This window comes from Carassius carassius, chromosome 3 (assembly GCF_963082965.1).
Source record: "Carassius carassius chromosome 3, fCarCar2.1, whole genome shotgun sequence".
Taxonomy (NCBI): domain Eukaryota; kingdom Metazoa; phylum Chordata; class Actinopteri; order Cypriniformes; family Cyprinidae; genus Carassius; species Carassius carassius.
The window spans coordinates 27,152,669-27,178,655 of NC_081757.1; the positions used below are offsets into that span (position 1 = coordinate 27,152,669).

Here is a 25,987-nt window from a genome sequence, read left to right on the forward strand (position 1 = left end):
AACGTCAGGTTTTTCTGTGTGTTGGTAGTTGTGTGTGACTGATGCTGGTGGTGCTTGTGGCTCACTGTGAGCTCTGAGCGGCCGCTTTACTGAGACGGGTTCACAATACTAACAAGTGGGAGTCTGGGAATGATTAAGGAAGAGTCTGTCTGTTGAGGTTTGACTTTCCTGTTTGCAGATTGAGCTCAGAGCTGCAGCATCGCTGTTTCTCCATCTGTTTTTAATCAGCCAGGCATTCTTCTCTCTACAGGAATTCTGATGGGACTCCTAAACCTCTCCACCACAGGCCCTTTGATTTCTGTGTGCCTCTCATGATGCCTGTTTGCCTGGCTGCGTGTGGCTGTCCGTGTGAACGTTCGTGCATGTGTGCTGAAAGTTAGTCAGGTGCTTGATGATTGGATTGGTGGTACATGCTTACGAGAAAGAGGAGGGGGCGACTCGAACCTGCACTTGCGCCTCACGAGTGGGTGTTTGAGTTTACTTGGCTTTGCTTGAGGGGTTTCCGGAAAGATAGCAAAATCTGATAAAACTTGACATCAAAGGTAAAAATGATTCATAAAATTAGAAAAAAGAATGATTAACTGTAAATGTGAATGGTATTTATTTAATAAGTTACTTTAATATTTACTTTTAATTACTTTGGTTTACACCCCCCCCCCCTTCCTCACACACACTGATTTAGGTATAATTAGCTGTATAAAAATATCTATGCTCTGTCCTAAATTAGATGGCCAAGTAAACATGTGTGTCGGGGGGGACAGAATGTTCCACCTACTTCCTTCAAGTGAGACTCTGCTCCCCAGACAATGCAAAGCACTGAACGCTCAACTTCAGCAGAGAGGAAAAAGTTTCCAGGAGATTTCCCCGATGTCTTTCTCTCTGTGTTCGTGCAGGGCTCTGGAGATTTCTCCATCTGTTTGATGAATTTAAGAATGATCCGTTACTCATTTAATAAGAGCCTGCTTATTAAATTTCTATGTTATTCACATTAATACTGCAGCTTTTAACAAGGGCGGCAGCAGTCATGTTTGCACAGCTATCTAAAATGCTCTATCATTTCTAGGGACAAAACATGAGACCCCAGCTTGTGTTTTCACTTCTTTTGAGGTCATCTGACAGAGTCCAGACTTAGCTTTCCTCGTAGGCCATTATGACAGATCTCTTTGTTCCGGCACCACAAAGCTCACTTTGATCTTTTTATATGAAGTATTTCCAGCCTTGTAATGCAGGCTGGGAGGAACGAGAAAATGAGGAGCATGTGGCTCACTCGGGTCAGAGTTGAGCTTTATGATCCAAAGCAGCGAGTAAATGCCCAATAAACCCTTCCTTGTGTTGCTTTATTTATATCTTGGCGCACGGATATTATTTATTTATTAAATGTCAGATGCTCTGAGCATCAACAAAGATAAAAGTCACATTGATTTGTTTGAATGTCAGGCTGGTACCAATAGTTTTATGGCGGGCCCTGGAGGGCAAGCGGCCTCCCCGGCTTTGATTGGGTTAGTTTATGAGGTGTGAGCTATTTTATTTCATCTCTGCTGTTCTCACTTTAATTCACGTATTTGTAAGTGTTTGTATAAGGTGGTAGCTTTTCCTTTAAGATTTGCAGGGCTAATGTGGTGTTCGCTGGAAATAGTGCTGTGCTTGATGCTCTTTTTTTCTTTTTCTCAGATATATACTGAGCCTTTTTGAAGGTTTTGTTCTGGTAGAAACTTTGCATAATGAGTCAGCATTGCTCGTCTGTAGTTGCTCAAAGCAAGTGTGTTGTTTTTCTGCTCTCGAAAGGCTTCCACCTGTATCTGTAAGGAACAAAATGCTTTTAACTTTCAAACTTTTCCCGTCTGCTCTTTGTAGACAGACTTGGCTTTAAAAGTCAAAACGTGTCCCTTCAGGACAGAGCTGCTGTGTTCAATAGGGGCACATTGTGTGCGTGTAGCGTGCCTTTTCGCCTTGATAAGTGTGTTAGATGGGAGTTGAAAAGGAAGGCCCTCGGGCCGCGATCCGACTCCAAACAAGTGACATGCAGAGGCAGGATATTTTCTTGTCACTCGCAGCCCGTCCTTGTGAGTTTGTCTGTTGTTCGGCCTTTTTTCCTCCCTCCATAATCATTTCTCTCTTTCTTTATTCCCTGCCTCTTTCACTGTTGTCATTGGGCTTATCCATATGTTGACAGTTTAGTGGTTTTTCCCTGTATTGTTGTGATGGATGTCGTTTTCAGATCAAAGGAAGGTGTGACAGGCGAGAAAAAAAAAAAGAGAAAAACTCATTTCACTCATCAGCGTGAGACTTCATCTCCATCTACTCACACAGGAACTGAAAAAAAAGATGCTATTTATATTGCTTTTTGCCTCGTGACCAGCTATGTTTTAATAACAGCTCGAGATGAATTTAGTCTTTTTGGAAACCATATACAGGGTTGCTGGGGTTATGAAAAAATCTCTAGGCCTGAAATAATTAGTGGAAATTAATTCTTAAAAAAAAAAAAACAATAAAAGTAATTTAAAAGATATTCAAATATTTATGTAGCTATACATTTCTCTTTGCGATTGCAATCTCTAGAAATTAAAATTCTTATTACAAATGATTGGAAAAGTCTTCGAATTGTGTTGGTCAAAACATTCGGGCGCTCTTAATATACACCGTTTATTTCCACATTTAATATGTTTAAAAAGTACAATGAGGGGGAAAAAATGTAAAAGTAGGTTTTTTTTTTCTTTCACTTTTTCACTTTTAGATCAGAGGCTTGTGAATAAGTGACAGCTTCTTAATTAAAGCCTTGGTCCAAGGAAGCGTTTCCTTTGCTCTTTCTCTCACACTTTCTTTTATTCTCCATCCTGGTGTTGGAGGGGGGCACCGGTGTTTAGGAAGGTTTATTAACGGGTCGACTGGTTAGCTCGGGGTAAAGCGGACAATTAGCATTATCCGCTGCCATATGCTGCCCATTGAGCCATGAGGCGGAGACAAAGACCCCTCTCCCACGCCGCCCTAACCTGAGATCACCAGGGGACTTCCAGCGCCTGGGTCACATGTGTGCGCCTGCACACCCACGGGAGCCCGCCGCAGCTCATGAACACACTCACTGCCAATCACATGGGCACGTACTGCCGCCTCAGCAAGGTGCCTGGCCGCACACAGCTGGCTTAGCTGCTTTAGATGTTGATCGTAATGCTGAGTGTGTCATGACATGCTGCAGCCATGTGTTTGCCTGGGTGATCTGCGTACATCTGAAATATTAATGAGCGGGGGGATCCTACAATGGAAATTAAAAGCAATTAATATTTGAATATAATTACTACAATACTTGTCAGTGTATTGTATATTAATTTCGTATTTGTGATCTTTTTTTTTATTAAATGTATTTTATTTTACAATTCTGTTTTGTTAAGTATTTCTCTACAGTGTGATTAACTATGAATTTATAGTTAATAATAAATTAATGAGTTATTAAAAATAAATCGAATACATTTCAGATTTGATGTAATTTAGTAAAGAATTTTATTGTTGCCTTGGCACAGTTATTCTTTTATTAAATATCAGATACTGACCATTAACAAAAAATAAGTCGCACTGATTTGATTTGGTGTAACTAATTGACATAGATAATGATAATGATAAGATAATGTTTAAATAATGTCATTTAGTAAAGAATTATAACAGTTAATTTCAGGGCAGGTGTTCATTCTGTTTAACTTTCAATAGCCTTTTATACACTTGATGGTTTGCCTTGTATCAAACGTCTAGTGTTTCTCAGAGATTGTTAACATTATATCATGCGGTTTGATTTTATTTAAAGAATAAAAGTTGCTGTGATGTTGAGCAGAGGGAGCGGTTGTGTTTAACTTAAAGTAACTTGAAACACATTGGGCTGCACATCTGCTCTGCGTTACAGTGATTGGTTCTTACGGACATGATGGGACGGTCAGGTTCTCACTGGGTGGAAATTAAACGGAAGGTGACACAGACACCTAAAAGTGAGGGTCGAGTGAGTCTGCCTTGCTTAACGACAGATAATGTGCGAGACTTTCTTTAACATGTTTACCTAGCGTTCTCTTTCGTGCCATACATGCCAGTGTTTTCTCTCTCGCTCTGAGAGGTTTTGTCCCATCTGGAGCAGATGAACTGAGAGAGCCACATTACTGGGCTGTAGCCTCATGCCTTTGATCCTCCTCTACTGGAATGGGCACTTCTGCAGCTGTAACCACTGTTCCGCTGGTCTGACCCAATCCAACCCCACAGCTCCTAAAATACTCTTGCATAAACACAAACACACATGCACCCTAACATATTAGTCCATTTGTTTTGATGCTTTTGTTTGGCGGGCATGCATGTCGTCGTCATTATATTACAATTAAGCGCTGAAGCACACATTACGCTGCAGATAATCCTCCCTTTTTTTATAAGACTTCTAAATTAGCCATCTGTTACATCAAAGAGTTTGTAAATTGGCCATATGCGTTGCATTGCATTATTTGGGTTCTATTATGCAGTCAGGTTTCATGGTATGTGTGATTTGGACCGAGGGTATAAGGATATGCTTAATAACACCATCTTTACGATGGTCACTGGATTTTATAGAAAGTACAAAAACAGCAGCCTACATTCCCTCAAACCTGTCTGTGAGCAGTTGTTCTTAGTCGTAATGTCTCATTTTGTTTTTCTTTTTGCAGGTGTATGCACCATCTCCCAGCTCAGATGACTTCAACAGAGACTCTCCATCTTACCCGTCCCCCAAACCCCCCAGCAGTATGTTTGCAAACACTTTCTTCGGTCAGTCATCATCATTTTATTTGTCAGTTGCTGTTATTTTAGTTCTGACTTGGTAAAGGAAGCCTTTTTTGTTTTTAAGGTCAGAAACATTTTATACAAAAATGCAAGTGCATATTATATTTTTTGATTATAAACCCAGTACTAATGGGGTTAATTGATATATCTTAAGATATGTTTGTTGTTGAACTAGTTGTGTTATCACTGAGGTGTATATTGATTTGAACTTCAATCCGTTTGAAATCGCATACTGAATCAGAGTAGGTACTAAATTTGACAAGGAACAAGCTTTGCGATCATTAAAACGAACATTCTATATATAGTATGAATGAAATCTGGGTGTACGACATCTGCCATGCTGACTTCGTCATATTACCGATGGTGTCAGTTGCATCACTTCACTGCCATTCACAACTCCCGTGGCTTCATGGGAAAATAAAGTGTCCATTTCAGAATTTTGGCAGAAAAAGTGGCTCATCCAAATACTTTTGTGCTTATTGTTTCATGCATACATCATGAATTCAGACATGCTACTCTCATATACTGTTTTTCTCAGATTATATAGTAGGGAAGTTTGTTTGTTCAGACGCAGCGGGCTGGAAAGAGAAAACTACTAGATGATATGCACAATATAGCATTGCAATTTGGTCTGCCATATTTCATGACACATAGCTAGATGCATTTGCATTCATGTACTTGCGTAGAGTATTCAGGCCAAACATTAAATTAACCGCTATTAAAAAATTTAATAAACGTTGAATATTTTCTAGGATGTTACACAGATGCATCCTAGTAATTGTAGATTTTTTTTTTTATTCTAAAGCTGAATCTTCTTCCAATCAGCTTTAGTTATATAAACATTTTCAGACCCTGAAAATATACGGTTTCTGGTATGTTCTTTCTACTGTAGCTCACGCTTTGAACCATTTTTTTTTTCTTTTACACAATTTGGAAGCCTTCTCTTTACGTTTCACTCACTGCCTATCATGCTACCGACTTCACAGACGTAGATAGTAAACCGACCATGTGTATTCCAACTTTGCCAATCTGGACTGATAAAATTTATCTGGCCATTTCAAGCCCTGTGTTTCATGCTGTGAGGAATTTCTCCTTTAAAAGTTGAGGCGGAAGCAAGTGAACTGCGGCTGGCTGAATGTTATCTCAGCTGCGCTCAGCGCTCGGCTCTGACTCAAGTGTAAAAGCAGACTTAAAGAGAGGCTGGTCTATTTGACAGAATAAGGAGTGTGGGGGTCAGGCTTCACCTCACATATCAAACTATACTGTGTTTTTCCTTGTTTATCAGCATTATTGATCACAAATAAAGTCATCTTAGTCTTGCTCACAATTTAAACCTTCTTTGCCAGCGTATACGAAGTTACTAAATGGAGATATTTCCCATGTTTTTAATGTTCAAATTTACTTCCTTGTCACTTAATCAGATGGGACCCACAATTCCTCTGACCCCTGGAACTCGTCCAGTGGGATCAGCCAGCCAGGCTATGGGGGAATGCTGGGAGGATCTTCATCTCACATGCCACAATCTGGAAACTACAGCAACCTGCACTCACACGACCGCCTGGTGAGAATCAGATCAAATACAGACCTTGTAGTATAATCATATATAAAACTAAAGAACACTCTCCTCCTTTTGTCTCTGTCACAGAACTACCCGCCACACTCGGTGTCGCCCACAGACATCAACGCTAGCCTGCCACCCATGTCCAGCTTCCACCGCGGCAGTGCCAGCACCTCACCTTTCGTCACCGCATCTCACACCCCACCGGTCAACACTGCGGAGGGAGTTATGGGTACGTTGTCTGCACACACCACATTTATAGTGTTGTCCTTGATTTTTTTAGTCATGCCTAGGCCCGCACATAATGTGTGCATCGTCATAGAGTTATTATAGAGTGTTAATCTGGCATACTCTATATATACACTACACGTTTGGGGTCAGTAAGCCCCCCCCCCACCTATTTATTAAATAAAATAATACTTTTAATAAGCAAGGTTGAATTAAATTAATCAAAAGTGACAGTAAAGACCTTTCCGGTGTTAGAAAAAATAATATTTAAAATAAATGCTGTACTTTAAACTTAGTTTTTTCGTGAGAATTCTGAAAAAATGTATCACAGTTACAAACATATTAAGCAGCACAGCTTTGATACTAATAAGAAAAGCTTGTTGAGCAATGAATCAGCACATTAGAATGATTCTGAGGGATCATGTGACAGTGAAGACCGGAGTAATGGCTGCTAAAAATTCAACTCTGCCATCACGGAAATAAATAATAATAAATAAATAAGTTTTTCTTTAATTGTAGTAATATTTCACCGTATTACTATTATTACTGTATTCTTGATCAAAAAGATGCAGCCTTGGGGAGTGTAAGAGACTTTTTTCAGAACGGTTTAATTTTGATTTGCCAAATACAAAACAATATATATATATATATATATTTGTTATATAACAACATTAATTAGTATTTTTCTTCACGCAAATATTACATACTTTTTTTTTATATCAGAACATTGTTGAAGAGTTTTTTTTTTCAGCACTTTTTGTAGTTCGACACACCTAGCACCAGCTGCTACTGGCCCATAAAAAATACATGACATTAATATCTCTGTCAGCTCTTTTCCGATGTGAATGCCGTATCTCTGTGTGGTCTTTGTGTAGCTGCTGCCAACCGAGGGAACGCCACTGGAAGCTCTCAGACTGGAGACGCGCTGGGAAAAGCCCTGGCTTCGGTGAGATCCCTCCCCATTCAGCAGAGATTGACTTCCATCTTTATACATCCCTCCATCTTTTGCAGACTGTGTTATGGATAAAAGACATTGTTATAATTTTTAACTACTGAGTGCTATACATGGTAAACATGCCCCATGTTGTCCAACTTGCTTTCGGGATCTTCGTGTTGTAGACATGGGGCGAGATTACCCGACATAATGGCGCAGTAAATTCTTTAAAGGACAGGACTTGTGCTCTTAGGCTGGGTATTAGTAGCAGTGCAGAAGGTTAAGAGATTGAATAAGGTCAGGGGATCTGTTTGTGGATGTTGCTGGACCTAAGCCCGGATAATTGTGCTCTTAATCTCGTAGTATACAAGAAAAGGAGCTGTACATAAAAGCCTGTGGATTATATGTTGGTTTGGATAATGAGTGCCGGCATTCGTGCGAGTTCCTAATGTGTCCCTGAAACTGGAGCTTACAATAACCTCTAAAACTTGCCGAGCTTAACTTAAAGACTTATTTAGCTCCAAAAAATCCTGCAGACTTGCTTATCCTACAGTAAGTCACAACAATCTTTTTTTTAAAGTAGGAACACATCTGGACTGATTCAGCACTGTTTCGGACGGGAGCCGTAGACTCACCTCTCGGCCGAGGACAAGGACAAGCTTTTCTAACCTTTTGATGTCGCAACGGTCTTAGCGCCCTCCCTTTCTGAGAAATTAGATGCCTAATCGCTAGTCTTTGGTTGAGGAAAAGAAAGAAAAGAGAAGAAAAAATGTAATCAGATACTGTGGGTGAGGCCTGCCGGACCACAAGAGCACACTCTGGCACACAAACAAACACAAGACAGTGTGGCTGAAAGATAATCACAAATTAAGTCTTTTTGTATTTGCAGACTCAATTCTATTAGCATGATAAAGCTGTGGTGAAACGGACTCGGTCGGGCTGGGGTGGGGGAAACGTCCTAACTGCTGCGGCTCAGCTCTGCATGCCGCCCATTGTGCCACTTTTGTTTAGGATCCTTTTGGAGGGTTTGTGCTCATTGGGCCCCCGCTGGCGGAGAGTAGCGTGACTGATGAGGGGGCGGAGATCCGTTTGTTGTTTGTAAAATGAGTGGTGTTACACTGGAAATACAGCAGAAGTCGGCCAGGATGCTCCGAATGGCTCGCTTCAACTCATTAGGTCAGGACTCATGACCATAAGAGGTTCAGAAGCACAAGGGCGAAGGGGACGGCCGCCAAAATAGAGCAGATACTGTGTTTTACTAGTGAACAATAAAGAAACATCCAGACAAAATATACTTGAAATGAACTGTTGGAGGCTATATCTAAAATTGGGATTCGGCATAATTTAAGTCTGGAAAAAAATACAAAGTTTTTGTATTTTGCCATATTAAAAAATACACCGTAGCATTTTGACAAAATGTATAATAAATATTTCAGATCCAATGCTGTTTTGAGGCTACTAATGAGTTAAGCACATTTGTGATGTTGATCATGTGGCTCTTTGTATCAGTAAATATCTGTTAATATGGCAGAGGATTTCTCTCTTTGTATCTCTCTGTATATCATCGGCCCCCTCTATCTCTCCGTCTACTCTGAGAGATGAATGTACTAAAGCCCCAGGCAGGATTTGCAGAGTTGATTGAAACACAAAAGTGTGGCATTCAGGGTTTAATAAGAAGATTAATAACGATAGTATCCGCAGTTTGATGCGTTTTTAAGTCAAATGGACTTCATGATCCCCTGCAAGTGATGGCCCACAACTTTAGAGCTGTTTTTCTCAAATCCTGCCAGATAATTGGGATCAAAACCTGCATGTTTCATAGTGGTTTCCATTATGGGACCAAAATACCATTTTAGCAGAAAGCAGAGCATGGCAGGGATGTTAACTTGCATTTGACATTTGGCTTAACCAAAAGAATCCCTTTTCTAGTTTCAAAGAGAGAATTTTTAGAATTAGTTTCTCACATAAACAACACCGGTAAGGTGGAAAAACCTGTCGGCGGTGCTGCACTATGAGGTAAAGGCTGGAGGCCTTTCTTCTTCATAGCATCTGTTTGTTTATTATGGTGTGGGCAGGGCTGTGCCTGTCTCCATCGCTGTTTATTGGGCAGGCAGGGAGAGGCTTTATTACCTCTCATCCATAACTGAAGATGAGCCAGAGACGCCCATCCACACAGCCACGGGCCAGACTCATTCACTCTAATGAGCTCCAAAAAGAGAGATTAATGACCATGTCTTCTCTCTCTTTCTATGCATCTTCCTGCTGCTTTTCTCTATTCCATCTCCTCTCTGTTATGTATTAGAAGAGATGTTATGGACACTATGTAAACAGAATTTTTGACTATATTTTGCAGTGGCTTCTAATGCGGCTCATCTAGTCATGTTTAAAACTGAAAAGTGAAAAGTATTATCAGTTATGACAGAATTCATTTCAGAATAATGTTATCTTTTGATATGAACCTGGTTACAAGCAAAGTCAAATAATGGTTATGTAATATATAAAACATTTGAAATCACTATTGTTTTATATGTACTGTCACCATGCTGTAAGATTTTGGACATATGGCCCATCTCTGAAGTGAATTATAACCACCACTGTTTGTTTAGCCATTTTCCCGCTCTTTTGCAGGGTTTCTGATCTTTTGTGCTCATGTGGTTTCACTTGTGATGTGCAGCATGCAGCGGGTGTGTGGCGTGAGCCCAGAACCACAGATGTGTCAGAGAGCCAGGGAACGCTGGCTGGACTGCAGGTGTCACACAGAATTTCGAGTGCAGGAGGGGTTGTGCGTTTTCCTGCAGACATTGTAAAGGGCGGCGTAGGCTGTTAAAAGCCCATATGTATGCTGTGAGCATTTTCTTACTGCTGCTCTGCTTGTAAAATCAGCAGAATTGAGGAGACAATTTTGGCTGAGCACAGACTGAGCGATGCTAACCGCGGCCATAAAGCCTGAGAGGGAAACAACAGGTTGCAGGTTTTAAAGGTTGAGCGTGTTTCCTCACAGACTGATCTCTCTTTTTCTCTTGTTCTCATTTGCAGATTTATTCTCCTGACCACACCAGCAGTAGTTTCCCCTCGAACCCCTCCACTCCAGTGGGCTCTCCCTCTCCTCTGACGGCTCAGGCGGGTGCTGGCTCAGCAGGTACAGTGGTGACGGCCGGCGGCCCCGCAGGAAGGGCAGGTAGAGCACCAGTCTGCCTCTCTGACCCCACACACACCCTCACCGCTCAGTCACACAGTCGCCCTCATATAACACAATATCTGTAAGCATGTAAGCATGTCGGTGCTAATAGTAGGTTTTGTAAATATTTTTAATTAGTCCCAAAGACATTTTTTGTATAAATGTGAAGTCACAAGGGTTTACTATTAGAGTCAACGCAGGTATGAACATAATACAAAAAGAATCTACCAGTAAATTTCAGAAATATCTTGTCTTGATTTTTAACAATGTGTTGAGTTTTTTTAAAACTGAAATTGTGCTAATAAGTGTGCATTTGCAATTTTTTTTAAAAAGTAAGTGGCAGTTTGTTTTCCATTTGGCATCTAATGCATTGACATATTTTAATGGGACTGTGAATCATTTATGTTTATTTGAATCATTTTTAATTGCATTTAATTCAATATTTGCTTAGAAAAGGTGTCAAATTAAGATAATGCAAATATAAATAATACTGCAGATGAGTAAATCGTGAAATGTGCACTGTTGGAAAGTCTGGGGTCAGTATGATAAAAATAAAAATAAATTAATACATGTATAATGTTCAAAATAAAATCTATATATATAAATATATACACATTAAAACATAAATACTATATAAATACACACACAAAACACAAAACTGTAAATAAGATCAATTAAATGCACCCTTGGTGAACATAAGAGACTTAAAAGCTTTCGAAAGCAACCTTACTGCCTCCAAACTTTTGAGCAGTAGTGTACAGCTTTAAAAAAATCATTGTGTGTATATAAGCATGTAAACATGATCCATTACACACTAAACATTACTAAACACACTGACGCAGTTTAGCCCAAACACAGCGAGCCCCGTCCTCCTCACGTAAACGAGTAAACACACTGTCCCGCAGCCGCTGAGATTGAAGATGGTGTCGGGGGAGTTATGCCCTGGTTAGCGGTGGACTGATAACCGACCACTGTGAAGATTTTATCTGCGCCTGACAAGACTGATGCACAGTCATTTTAAATGAAAAATATTTTGAAGCACAGAGGGATAGACGGAGATACAAGATGCTACAAATGTCAGTTTCTCAGCGTGTTGTTTCAGTGAGAGGGCAGTTGTGTGTGTGTTCATTGATATAGTAGTGACAGCTGTGTCGGTGTCTGTCCCACTCCTTAGCTTCAGCTGTTGCCCTGTTCCTCACACAGCTGTTGCCCATGACAGACCGGCCTGCAAAGATCCTCATTTATTAGCATGACTGACTGAGAGGAAGGGAGGGAGAGGATGACTCAGCTCAGAGACAGCCTTCCTCTCCAATCAGCAGTCTGTACCTTACGATGTAACTTCCTGTCATCTTAGCGCACCTTTTTTTAATTAAATGGACTAAATGTGCAAGTAAATAATGTGTTTAGATATTTTATATATTTCAATTCATGTACACTACCATTTGGGTTTGGTCATTTTTATTTTATTATTATTATTATTTTTTTGGAAGATGTTTAGGCTCATTTGATTACATGCAATAATATTATAATATTTATGATTATATGATTGTATATTATATATTTAATCAAAAATAGATAAAAAAATAGTAATATTGTGACATATTATTACAATTTAAAATGTTTTCTATTTAATAATATTTTAAAATGTAATTTAATCCTGTGATGACAAAGCTACATTTGAACGTTCCATATAGAACATTCAAAAGAACAACATTTATTTAATAGATAGATTTTAACCATTTAAAAGTCTTCACTGTAAGTGAAATGCAATCTTGCTGAAAACAGATATAATTTCCTTGAAAAAATGTAATGACCCCAAAACGTGTGAATAGTAGTGTATATTTAAATTGGAAAAAAAATAAGATTTAAAATAAGAAATTTATTGACTTGAAAACAGTTTTGGAAAGAGCAGAATTAATTCATCAAATATTAATTAAAATGTTGGTCTGCTGTTAGTATTTAGTCACATTTGGCTTTCTCTCTGCCTGCAATTTTATCACATCATTATGTTGATTTACACTCACAGGCAGGCAGTCAAAATTCCCTTTGATATCTGAGGACTTAGATGGTTCTTAGACGTTGGTGCACATTGTTTCATGATGTTATGATTAAGCGAAGCACATCCATCTGTTTCTCTGGATTAGTTATGAAATTCAGCTATTAGACCCACTTGTAGCCAGGTCTCTGCTGCCCATACCAGCCAATTAAACCCCAGCAGCACGTGCACGTCATGCTGGCCGCCGATGAGGAGGCCTTATTAAACCCTGCACTCTCTTCTCATAGCCCCAAAGTCATTTTTAATAGGCCCTTAATAAGAGTCTGCTTGTGAGAGCTTTGTGGTTTTAAAGAGTGAATTCCTACAAATTAGAGCTGCGACGAATGGTTGAATGGTCGAGATGAAATTCACCGATTGTTTCCGAGAAGGACTTGCGCTATGCTAGCAGAGCTAGACGTATGACCACAGCAGGTCCGTCGTAACAGTTATGACAACCAACAAAATAGGAAATCTGTTGTGTCAACAAAGCACCTAGAGTCAATGGCTGAGTCTGTGCTTGGTGGAGTCGTGTCGAAGGACGAGGAGTGCAGATCTCCCTCCTAAACTGATGTAAATGCAAATAAGCTGAAAAAGCTTCCTTTGGGTCATGCTACATTAAGGGTCCTTGGCCTGTTTTATTGATCTCCACAGCCTTCACGCGAGACTTTTGTGTAGTGGATTGTTTGCCAGTTGGAGTGAAGTAGACTTGGAAGGGAAGGAATTGAAAGCGACCCCCACCACCAGCGTTTTGATTTGTGATTAGCAGATGTGCATTCTTTTAGAGCGACTGACTGATTTATAGCCAGTCAGAATCAGCACGTTTAGACCGAGACCAGACCAGAGTCATTTACATCCTCATTATAGTCCCTTCCAGCCTCTGCCACAGAACAAAAAGACATTCACTGAATTCTTCCAGCAACTCAATTTTGAAGGGGAAAAAAAGCTAAACTTTGAGTCTGAGGGCTGAGAATGTGACCAAGCCAAATCAAATCTTATGCTGCTACTTGAGTAATGTGGCAAAACAGTGCTTTTTCTTTTCCCTGACAGCGTCTGACATGAGATTGGTCACATCACCGCTCACCGTCCAGTAGTTTGTTTGTGTGAGTTGAGATCTAAGAGAGAGTCGTGGTCTCATCCTGTTACGTCTAGAAAATCGAGCTTCTCCATTGAGCTCATGCAGTATTAGAGTCAAGGGAAGATGCTCAGGGTCCAAGTCATCGCCCTTATCGAGGTCCTGCATTGTTCTCCCAGGTTTTTTTAGTCATGACTTCATTAATGAGGGGAAGTAGGAGATGTCCCTCAGCACTGGTTTGTGTATGTATGCATGTAAGGCTCGTCCTCGAACCCTTCTCGCATTGCAGGATATGACCCAGTCATAGGAAATGATGTGTCTGGAGACCTGGAGGAAAACAGCCCACATTGAGAATAGCTGGAATCAGTCAGGATAGGAAATGAGTTTTAATCTATTGTGAAAGTGCATTGTACCACATGGTGAAGTATCGTTTTATATTATGAACAAATATTTTTAAATATATTAAAATACTACTTATATATAGAACAATGAAAGGGTTTCTTAATCTTTAAAATGAAACTTTATTTATTTGTATTTATATTTAAAAAAAAATGTATACAGCTAGATGTGTGATTAGTAATTTTAGTAATATGCATTGCTAAGAACTTCATTTAGACAACTTTTAATAGCAATTTGCTCAATATTTAGATTGATTGCATCCTCAGATTCCAGATTTTCAAATAGTTGTATCTCAGGCAAATATTGTCTGATCCTAACAAACCATATCAATGGAAAACTTATTTATTCAGATTTCAGATGATGTATACATCTCAATTTAAAAATAAATTGACCCTTATGACTGGTTTTGTAGTCCAGGGTCACATATATTATTTATTTCAAATATCCTTCGTTACAGTAAATGTGCTTTTTAACCACTAACTCGAGTTTTAGTTTAATAAAAGTATATTTTTATTATATTATAAAATGCCATTTATTGTAGAAACAACAACACTGAATGAGTTTTTTTAACCATGACTCATGAGTTTTTTTATTTATAAATTATAAATAGTTGACATGTTGCGCAAAAAGAACTGTTTTCCATTGCTCATTCATTTCAGATTCACCTGTTGCAGTGATCCCAGCTAGTTGTAATGTGTTTGAATGTAGTTGTAAGGTGACTAAAAAGCTCTTCTGCCTCTGTCCGCAGGTACAGCTCAGTGGCCCCGTGCGACTGGACAAGCACCTTCCTCCCCAAACTACGAGAACTCCCTTCACTCTCTGGTAAGAGCGCTCTCCCCTCCCCCTGGCACTGAGCACTTTTTAATGGACACTGTGTCAGTAGATGACTTGCTCCTGGAGGGCAGGGGGTAGCTTCACATGGACATTCCTGGCTGACAAATGTCAGGAGCGGGGCTGGGAGGGGGCTGTGGGGACCGAACAATACTCGTCCCTTGGGGCATGTCTCCTGCCATCTGTCCTCTCTCGTCTGGGGTGGATGAAGATTGGCCGGGGTGTGTGAAGGTGGGGTGGTTAGGGATTGGTTAGGGTGTGTGATGGGGGTGGGGTGCTGGCAGCCGCTGCGTTCAACCACTGCCACAGGATTCCAGTGCCGACTGGGGAGCTGAGCCACAACAGGAGATCAGTTTACACACACACTTTCCTTCCCACGTCATACATTCACACTATGGGGTGTGTAGGTAAATATTTCCTCTAATACTTGTATGCCAGCTGCAAGTGCATTTTTATGGACCGTCCATGAGCAGCAGCCCTCTAGGAATCAGGAAATGAGCTGTGATCGGCAGAGTGAACCATGGTTCATCGTAATTAGTTACTTGAACAAGTACCAAGATGTCGGCAGTTGGCGCTCCGCTTCGATTCCCTGCCCACTTTCTCTGCCGAGCTCCCATAAGCTCTGCTGGTTTCTCTCAGCAGTCTTTCTGTCTCGTCTCTCACTGTACATGTCTCTCCTCTCCCTGTCTGACTGTAGAAAAACCGTGTGCACCAGCAGCTTCATGAGCATCTGCAGGATGCCATGTCTTTCTTAAAGGATGTCTGCGAGGTATTCCCGCTTTCTTCAGATTGTCACGTCCTGTCCTTCTTTTCCATTCAGCCATCGGCTTTCTTTTGATTTGGCTGTGCTTTTTCTGTTTGTGTTTTGCCATTTCATCTTTGATGATATTAATACCTGAAAATTACCATATTGCAGTTAGTGGAATACTGATTATTTTGTTTATTTAAACAGATGTTTTTTTTTAAGTGGCTTAACCTTTCACTTTTTCTCTTCTGTACCTTTTCACTTTGTTTTCGAATGTTCCTTTGCTTTTCAGTCTTTGCCATATTATAATTCTGTCTCTTTAATTAATTCTCTGTTGATATATTCATATCATTTATGGTTATGTTGTTTTCTCTTTCTTTCCCTCTACTTTGCATCACTCATTTCAGTCTCCGATGGAGGACCGGCTGGACAGGCTGGATGATGCAATCCGTGTCCTGCGGAATCACGCTGTGGGCTCCACTGCCGCCCTGTCCAGCGACATCCACAGCCTGTTAGGACAAGCGCACAACGGGCCAATCTCAGCCATAGGCAGCAGTTTCCCGGCTTCTGGATTGGTCACCAACCCAACAGCACAAATGGTAAAGAAAACTTCCCTGTCTTAAAGGAAACTTTAGCTTGTGTGTTTCAGAGCCATTGAATGTCTCATGGCTTTTGAGGCCCCGTACAGTTATTACAGACACAAGGGAAAGAAATGCATGTGTTTTTTCATTGTGCCTCTCCAAACAAGCGTCAATAAACAGAGTTAAGCCACCTGTTTAAAATGAAGGCCTGGCCGTGTGCTGAAACTGAACTATTTTCCACTGACTTAAACCCACATACTTTCCATAAGCATAATGGCTGGACCCAAGCTTGAGCTGCGTTCCTCGGGCTGAATGGGAAAAGCAGTCACAGTAAAATCTAGTAGATCAGTGTCGGTCTGGAAGATATTTCCACACCGTAGCTCGCTGGGGACCTGCGTGATGTGAGACGCACTGAAACTAAAGCTCTCTGTATCTCCCCCACTATCCCACGACATTCATTCCCTTCTGCAGAGAGCTCTGCGCACAGCTGTAATAGTCGGAACAATGAGGGAGGCGTTTCCCAGTGGTTTTCCAATAATAGGAAATAATCATGGCCTTTTTTTGGTATTCAAAACAACATTTGGATTTTCTTTCAACTTCATATGCTTTCAAATGAACTTGACTTATTTGTTTTTGTCCAAAGACTAAAGCAGCACTTGGAAATGTTTTCGTGAATGACCATTACAGTGGAGAGTCTAGTTGACCACGGAGAGCTGAAATTTCCTGATGAACAACCCACTGTTCTCATTTAACATTTCAAACAGACTGTTAATGTCTGGAATGCTGTAGCACATGTTAGTGAAGCTTTCATAAAACTATTTATTGACGCTTAAGTCAAACAAAGTTTGACATACTCAACAGAAATCATCTCCTCTCCACACAAGACACTCTATGTGTGCCATTAATATTTCATAGTCCCAATCTAAAAGAAACACATTTGGAAATACAAATACAACACAAACACTGTTCTCTAACCAGGGATTACATAAAATGACAAAGCTATATTATTCATGTAAACTGATGTTTAAAAAACTAAATTGTGCAGTGTCACACAGAGTAGTCCACGGTGAAATCTAGTTGGTCCAAAATCCAGCTCCACATGTATATTAAACATCAGATATCTTAATAGTTTTGCATTGACATACACAATAGTAATTCAAAGTGCTTTACATAAAGGATAAGGCTTTTAAAAACATAAACTAATTATAATAAATGCATAAGACATAAAATGAACAAACATTTTGATTTACAATTTATTAAAAACAAATAAGAAAAGGTTATAGAGTGCAATAAAAACATCCTTCAAGTAGGTCAATATAAATACATTTTGTTCTGTCATTATTTACCCACCCTGGAGGTTCAAACCTGTATGGTTTTCTTCTGTGGAACATTAAAAAAAAAAAATGTAAAAACATATTTAGCAAAATGTGGGGTTTGTTTCCATTCAGTGGAAGTCAGTGGTCATCAAGACAGTTTGGTTACCACCAGCATTCTTCAAAATATCTTTCTTCAGATTCCATTGAAATAAAGTCATTTTTTTGGTTAGCTATCCCTTTGTGGCTGTAATTTCCAACAACAATTCAATCATTCTCTGGTTTGCCGCATAGTGACAAAAGTGATGTTCATGAATTTTTGGCTTGGCACAGCTTATGTTTTCAATCGTGATGAACAGAGGTGCATTTCATTCAGCCAGAAAAGAGGAGATTGCAGCAGAGTGACAGATCGGTGCTGGGGCTGTGTCACGATCGGTTCGTCTGCGCGGGAGCTGTCACGCTGCTTCATACACACACAAGCAGAGCTCTGTGCTCCAGGCTCGACCCAAACACACACTCAGACAAGGTCCTGATTCAGCACAGCCAGCGTGCTTTTATTTTGGCGCACACTTTTCTATCTCTGTCTCCCCTCTTTTCTTTTTGTCCCCCCTCGTCTTTTTTAACAACTCAGGAAATCTGACGCTTTAGTCGTGTGTGTCTGAGCTCCTCAGCTGTATGGTAATCAAGCTCAGACAGGAAAATGGCCGACTTCTTTGGTTGGCACCCTCCTCTCCTCCGCCCCTCTTCTGCCACAGACAAAGAGTTGTTTGGACACCTGTTGAGAGTGGTGCTGAGATTAGAGCATGGGGGAAGGGGTCTGGGCCTGGGCGGCACAGAGGTTAACAGAGGCCAACAGTGACTTAGGGTAGCATTCCTGAAGGAAAAGGGGGGAAAGACCTCTCCTCCGCCCCCATTTCTGCTCCTTTCACCATGACTCCCAATGCCATGGATCCTCAAAAAGGAAACTAGATGGCGGGCGAACATGTGCTCCCGCCTGCTGTGGCAGGGGTTGTTGGAAGAGAGTTGGGGCGGGGGGGCTGCAGCAGTTTCTTCTCCATTACGTGCCATTTGCATGGCAAGATGTTGATCAAATCCAGATGCGTTTGGAAGCCACCAGTGACGAATGCTGGTCAAACTGTCATTTGCTGTTCAACATGAAAGGACAGATTGTTTGTTGCCGTATCCACATGTGAATAAGCCATTTTGTTTTGATGGAAGGTTTTTCTACATATAAATGCTGACAGCTGATGTCTGTGTGTCTATTACAAAAATCGTATCGTAAAAACTGATCCTTCAAGTCAACTTTAAAAATCATTTTCATTGACTTTGTTAAAACACATTTCTGGTCTTACTGTGCACAATGCAGCAGTCCATGGTTTTTATAGAGAAAAGAAGAGTTTTCATAACTTCTATAAAAATATATCATAACATTTGGGGTCAGTAAGATTTTTTAGTACTTGAATAGTTCCTTTAATCTGAAAGGACAAATTCAGTTGATCAAAGTGACAGTAAAGACTGAAGACCAGCTACTAAAAATTCAGCTTTGCCATCACAGGAACAAATTGCAATTTAAAATATATTCAAAACAGTTTATTTGCAATTGTAATAATATTTTACAGTTTTGTGGTTTTTACTGTATTTTTGATCAAATAAATGCAGCCTTGATGAGACTTTAAAAAAAAATAATAATAAATAAATTACAAATCTTAGCGACTCCACACTTTTGAATGGCAGATGATTATTTGTTTTAGGCTACTGTTGTAAGTATTATAGCCTTCCTAAATTCTTGTTAATTCTTCTTAATGAAGAAACGTTAAAATTGAAATGTTTTTAAATAATCTGATGTTTGCAGTTTTCCTTGTACCACTACCCCTAAAATACAATATTGTATGAAGCAGTGTAGTATCCAGTGTTGTGTTACCACCAACCTGCCTCTGAAAGTATAGACGTACGCTTTCAAATTGAAAACAACATGAGAGTGTTTTTTGGTGGAACCGAGTCAGAACTCAGGACTGAAGTGGCGCGTGTCTCTCTGAGCTCAAATTTGGGTCTGTGAAGGTCGTTCTTTGTAGTGTGAATACCACTCAGTTCTTCAGAGGGGAGGTCACACTCTACAGTAAGAACACAGAGACTCTCTCCGCTTTGAAGTCCAAGTCTCTTCCCCGATTTAATGTAAATCACTTCTGTTTTCTCGGCACTGATCAGATGGCTTCATGATCAGAGGGACTCTTGATGTTTTGCTCTGTTCTCTGCCTCATGTGTTTATGGCTATCTGTTCTGACAGGGCTCTGTTCACCGCGAAGAGACCGTCAGCCTGAACAACAACCACGGCGGCCTGCAGGCCACCGCCGGTCCCACCTCCAGCTCGGAGCTCAACCACCAGGCAGACACATTCAGAGGTCGGGAGCTTTTTTTACACCACTTTATTTTCAGTTATTGTTTTGTTTTTGTATTGGTTGTGTTTGCCTCTTCAGTTATGATTCATACGCAGTTTTATGACCTCACAAAGAGTTACAAAGTGCTACATTTTAGAGGTTAAGTGTTTACTTTAAGTAACTGTGTACTTTTGTTGTGTGTGACAGGAATCGCTAGTGCTCTGGCCAGTCAAGTTGCTCCTTCTCTGGACCTGAAGGTTGAGAATCAAGAAAAAGACGACATGCATGATAACCACTCCTCTGACGACCTCAGATCAGACGACGAGAGTGATAAAAGGGATATGAAGCAGAATCGGGGAAGCACTCGACCAAGGCAAGGCAACTGCTCATGGAAGTGTCCTTCAGCACTTCAACATTGACCTCAGAGACAGTGAATCTATGCCAGTGTGATGAAATATTAGCACAGAGCACCACTTCTATTTACTTAATGCCTGATATTAAATGTTGCATCAAGCACATATATACGTTCAAGTTCAGGTGTCGAGGCCACATTGTTCCACATGATCTGTTCTGACATTTGTGAATTGTTCTGCAGCAGTGTCAATGAAGACGAGGACCTGAACCCTGAGCAGAAGGCAGAGCGTGAGCGAGAGAGGAGGATGGCCAACAACGCCCGTGAGAGGCTGCGGGTCCGGGACATCAACGAGGCGTTCAAAGAGCTGGGCCGCATGTGTCAGCTGCACCTGAAGAGCGAGAAGCCCCAGACCAAACTGCTCATTCTTCACCAGGCCGTCGCTGTCATTCTCAGCCTCGAACAGCAAGTCAGAGGTCAGACACTGTCCAGCATAATGCAATGATGTCATGTTTATATAAAATACTTAATCACAATTAATCTTTTTCAGTCAGAAACGTCCTTTTGTTGGGGGGGGGGGGGGTGTAAAAATAAATAACTGTGTTAACAGCATTAAAAAACAAATGTAACTAATTCTAAGCGACAGCTGGCAACGCGTCTAACTTTTAATCAGAACTTGCTTTCAACAAAATGTCATTTTTTTTCTTATTTTTGACACTATTATGGATATATTTTGTATTTAGCTGCCATACAGAGTCGTTCACAAATGACCGAAGATGTTTACAAGTTTAGTTTCATACAGTGCATTGTAAAAATCTGCCTCTTCCAGTGCTCTTTTAGTTTTCTAACTTGTAAAGTAAGTTTTAGTGTGATAAGCAATCACTTAAGTGCGATAGTGAACTGTCTCAATGCCTGTCTCAGTGTAGTCACAAACAGTTGCAGAATCAGTTTTTAAACAGTTAAAATCAATATTCATATTTCATATTTCAAAATTCATATTCAGATATTCATTCACAAATCTGCCATCGCTAATTCTGATTCTAAACAGACACATCATGACAGCTGAAATACTATCAGGAAACATGCTTCTCAGGTTTATCAGTAATGTTTCACTAGGGGCCCTGGCAACAGCCCTAATTTATATTAATCAGTTCAACAGATCTCAGAGAGGCAAGGAACGCTCTATAAACGTTACGATTCCTTTTATTTAGTATTGCTTTATAAACTACAGTGAGATTACATGAATTCTCCTGTGTGCAGAGAGGAACCTAAACCCCAAAGCAGCCTGCCTTAAGAGGAGGGAGGAGGAGAAGGTGTCAGGGGTTTCAGGTGACCCCCAGCAAGCCCACCCACCTGTGCACCCGGGCCTAACAGACGCATCCAACCCCATGGGCCATCTGTGAACAGCCAGGTAAGCACGGTCAGCTCCACACAGAGATGTAAGAGAGGTGATTCATCTGCGATAATAAACGTGATATTGCGTAGCTTGTCAGTGATCTACGGCTCTGTCTATTAAATGCTGCTCCATATGAAAGCAGGTGATGGTGATTTAGCGCTAATCACGGAGCCAGATTTACTGACTAGATGCGCATGATCATATCGTTAGATATATCGCCCAGCACTAACAGACATTTGAGTGATTTGAGTGTCAGTACAGTGGGTCATAAGCGATGTCCTAATCTTTCGCTCACTTTCAGATCAAATGGATCCCAATGGCGTGTGTTAGACAGAGTCGGTGACCTTGCTTTCCACGGGCGGACGGGACTCACAGTTTGTGACACAAATTTGAAAAGACAGACCCACTCGAAGCAAAATTCCACCGTTAAGCAATCCTGAGATAGAAGAAAACTGGCAAGTGCCCAGCTCCCTGTGAAGACATCCCATATCGATAAGCAACTTTCTGCCCACCAGAGAAAAAAAAACAAAAGAAATCAAGCATCAAAGCCCCTCAGCACATATCGCTGTCTGCAGAAGCCGTGTGCCGCAGCTGTACAATCAGAGACTGTCGCCCACCCCTCCACCCCGTACGTGGAAGTTGCCTTGTGCCTAAACTGAATTGACGAATGCATTGTAACAGCAATTTGTTCTTTTCTTTTCTTTTTTGTTGGTTTGTTTTGTTTTCCTATTTATTATGTTACTGAGCTGTAAGTGTATGCTTAAAGGGAAAGTTCTGACATTGCTATGAGAAGCTGGTGGCGTTTCAGTAGATCTGCAGTTTGTCCGTCACATCTGTGGTCTGCTCGACCAGATTAATATATATTCAGATCAAATTCCGTGCCCTTGTGAAAGAATCGGATGTGTCTAAAAAGACAAGGAAAAAGAAATAATATATTATTTATATTTATCATACGTTCATTCCGCAAATAACAGCATGAGAAACCAAAACTACCTAATTCTTTATAACGTTTGTTGATAGTGTAGCGTCCTTGTCCTCGTCACAGACTGAAAGTTATGAGTGAGGCGGAATGGGATCAGCCTGTGCGTTTTGACCGGATTCCCTGGAGGCGATGGTGGAACGGCAAACTCTGGCTTTACTGAAAGGTCAAAGGTCAAACACAAGCTGACATGTTTATACTAATTAGTGAGCAGTACAGATACGGAAAGCAGAACGTTACAAAACCCCAGCATTCCCTGCATATTTCTTAGTGTCTTAAACGGGAAAAGGGACGCAGTCTCGTCGTTTTGATTCCTTTGCCATATAGTGTTCAGGGTGAAGCGATTCAGTTCGTTTGTATTCAGACGTTACTTTATTTGGTCGAAGAGCCGTGGTTATGCCGAGGCCATCTGTACTGACGAATCTGTTATACCGCGAGACATGGATTTAAAACGAAGACCATTCATTCACCTGGCCTGAATTGAAGTTTTGTTTTATGTTCTTTTGTTTTTCTAAAACCATTAACAACTTTAAAAATAGAGAAAAAAAAGTAGTAACCACATGTTATATGTTTATTTGTAATTGTATACAAAGCATCTCTCTAGGCTTCATAGTAAAGCGTATATTTGTCGTGTGAAAATAGAAGGATGTTCTAAGATACTTAGAATGGCTTTGTATTTCCCCTGGTGCATTGAAATACTTGATACTTGATCAGCAGAATGTGAGCGCGATGTCTGTTCGAAAAAGAGAAGCTCTATGAATTCAAATGCTGTGAGGCGTCAAAATCAGCAAACAGTGGAAATGATGAACAAAGCCAGTTTGGATCAGGATTTTTCTCTGCCGTTATTTGTTGTCTTTGTAAACCTGAAGAGAGCAGCAGTCACCACTTTTATTTTATACTTCATACTATGTTTTTCTTTGACCAAAAATTTTTCCTCTCTTTTTCTGTTTGTCTTCCATGCGTTCACACAATTGAAAAAAAGACTGCCACATTCTCATATGAACCACTCTCACGAATACGAAGAACAAAACTTAAGGAAAGATTTCAGAATATCAGCATTATTTTCCTTCTGTGTTATTTTTTTCTCTTTCTTTTTTTGCTTTGTGGGGGGTTTCCTTCCTTAACAAAATTATCGTGAAAATCCACTAGTCTTTGTGGCCTTGTTATACATTTCAGTATTCAAGAGCTTGTATTTTGCCGGCTGAAAATGAATCGAGGATATGAGTCATCTCTGTTGTATTGTTTTCCCTTTTTTTCCCCTTCTTCTTCTTCTTCTTCTTTTTTTCTCTGTTCTGTTTGTCCTCTGTTGGATATGTTAGATTTTGCTGTATGCCCTGATGCTTTCCCTCATAACAAGAAAATTATGAAAAGGATAAAAAAAAACATTTGGCTTATTTTTCACTATAGTTAGTCTTTTATACAATAATATTGTAAGAACATTTCTTGAATTCTGAATATTACTCTTTCTAGATTTTTGAAATCAAAAGTTTTGAGTAAAAAAGTTTCTTACTTTATTTTACTATATTAGATAGTAAGGAAAACAAATGTACGGTTATTTACCATAACCTGTCCATTATTATAAAAAAGATTATGGATAGCATCTTAAGAACATAAGTAGGATTGTAGCTGGCAGTCTAGTACGTGTGGGGTATTGTACGAGCTCTCCATCTCTGTCTCCAGTCTGCATTGTTGGTTGATGAACGATTTGTACCCATGTCAAAATTCAAGGTATTGTCAATGCACATCAGAAAACCAGCAGTAAGAAGTCGAATTCTTTTTTCTTTTTTTTCTGTCTCTGTAACAGAAAACACAATATGTATATAACATTTATGTAGCAATAAATGTGCCATCTTTTTTTAACTCCGTTGTATGTGCCTGTATTTCCCTCTTTCAGCATTTGGTTTTCATCTACAACTTCATACACAGCAAAACTGAATTAAAATGCATAGCTTCATTTTACTCGTATCTGAATTATTGAGTCAAAGCTTGGCATTACGTCTGCTGGGCTTCTCAAAAGATTTTGGACATATACAAATAAGGTTAAAAAAAAAAATCTCACGTCAATCCAAACCTAAATGGCTTGCTTTCTTCTGTGGAACCTAAAAGATGTTTTGAAGAATGTAAGTAACCAAACATTTCCCATTGACTTCCGTTGTATGGCCAAAAAATCTAACGGAACTAAAGGAAATCAAAACTGTTACCAATTCATCAAATTAGATATTTTTGTGTGTGTTGAGGGTGAGTAAATGATGACAGAATTTTTAGATTTGTGTGGACTTTCAATTTAAACAACAGCACAAGCGCTGTTCATTTATCATATTAACAGTTATTTTATGAATTAAGCATTCTGAAAACTTTTCTGTTTTCAGTACAGTGTAAAAATGCACAATGTAATATTTAGGTAAAAAAAAGGTTTTATTATTTTGCCTTTATAAAATAGTCTGTATAGCTTTAATTGTTTAGGAAAAGAAAGTATTTGCACCGAGAAAACATTTTCTTTTTAAAGTAATTCAGATTTCACTTGTAAGAGTTGAACATCTGTCTTTAACTTGCCTGAAAGAAAAGCATGCTTTGCGTCTCTAGTGAGTGATCATGGGAAAATAGCACAGGAGTATGACACTCTTGACTGCCGCTGGGTGTGTGCATATTCCCACGTATATTCCCAAGTGTTAATTGACTTTGCCTCCTAATTAAATGATTTGTGTTTCCCGTTTCTGTGTCAGTTATGAAATACGGGATCACCTGTTTTGTCCCAGTTGTGATGAATGGTTTACAGCTAGTCTTTCTGCGCAATGCAACTTCCATCATACCTCACAAAACAGTTCGCTCTGTTCATTTCTCATTTTTCATCTCATCCGTACATTTTTTCTCAATGACATCAGTCCTGGCTGTCCAATTAAAAGACTAAACTATATCCCAGAACTCATCTCCTTGGCTTATACATCTGCCTTAAATTATGTCTCTGTACATGTGTGCGAAAGATGCTTTCTCACTGGATTTGTCCTGCGCTGACAGGTTGGGCCCCAGATCTGCTGTGAGACAGGAACAGCACTGGGGAAGAGCTTGCTAAATGCTGGAGAGACCTCGGCCAATTCCGACTCTGACAGCCTTCCAACACGACACCTCATCTGGAGGCCGCTGGGTGGGAAGGCTTTGTCCCATTTCCTCCCTGTGTGTGTTTTTCTATTCCTTCCTGCCTTTATCAAAACCATGCCCTGGAGTGTTTACT

The 25,987-nt window shown here is 40.1% G+C and overlaps 1 protein-coding gene across 1 annotated transcript in view; it reads left to right on the forward strand.

Moving 5' to 3' along the window:
* The window catches only part of tcf12 (transcription factor 12), a 112,922-nt gene extending 88,304 nt beyond the window's left edge, over positions 1-24,618 (forward strand). Inside the window, exons 9-21 of the mRNA XM_059535121.1 lie at positions 4,668-4,767; positions 6,204-6,343; positions 6,428-6,572; positions 7,444-7,514; positions 10,539-10,641; positions 14,935-15,008; positions 15,715-15,786; positions 16,170-16,361; positions 19,941-20,055; positions 20,239-20,404; positions 20,627-20,859; positions 21,644-21,794; positions 22,081-24,618. Coding sequence (XP_059391104.1) covers positions 4,668-4,767; positions 6,204-6,343; positions 6,428-6,572; positions 7,444-7,514; positions 10,539-10,641; positions 14,935-15,008; positions 15,715-15,786; positions 16,170-16,361; positions 19,941-20,055; positions 20,239-20,404; positions 20,627-20,859; positions 21,644-21,786 — 1,554 coding nt within the window. The 3' untranslated portion in view covers positions 21,787-21,794; positions 22,081-24,618. The remainder of the gene's footprint in view (positions 1-4,667; positions 4,768-6,203; positions 6,344-6,427; positions 6,573-7,443; positions 7,515-10,538; positions 10,642-14,934; positions 15,009-15,714; positions 15,787-16,169; positions 16,362-19,940; positions 20,056-20,238; positions 20,405-20,626; positions 20,860-21,643; positions 21,795-22,080) is intronic.
* Positions 24,619-25,987: the final 1,369 nt, after the last annotated feature.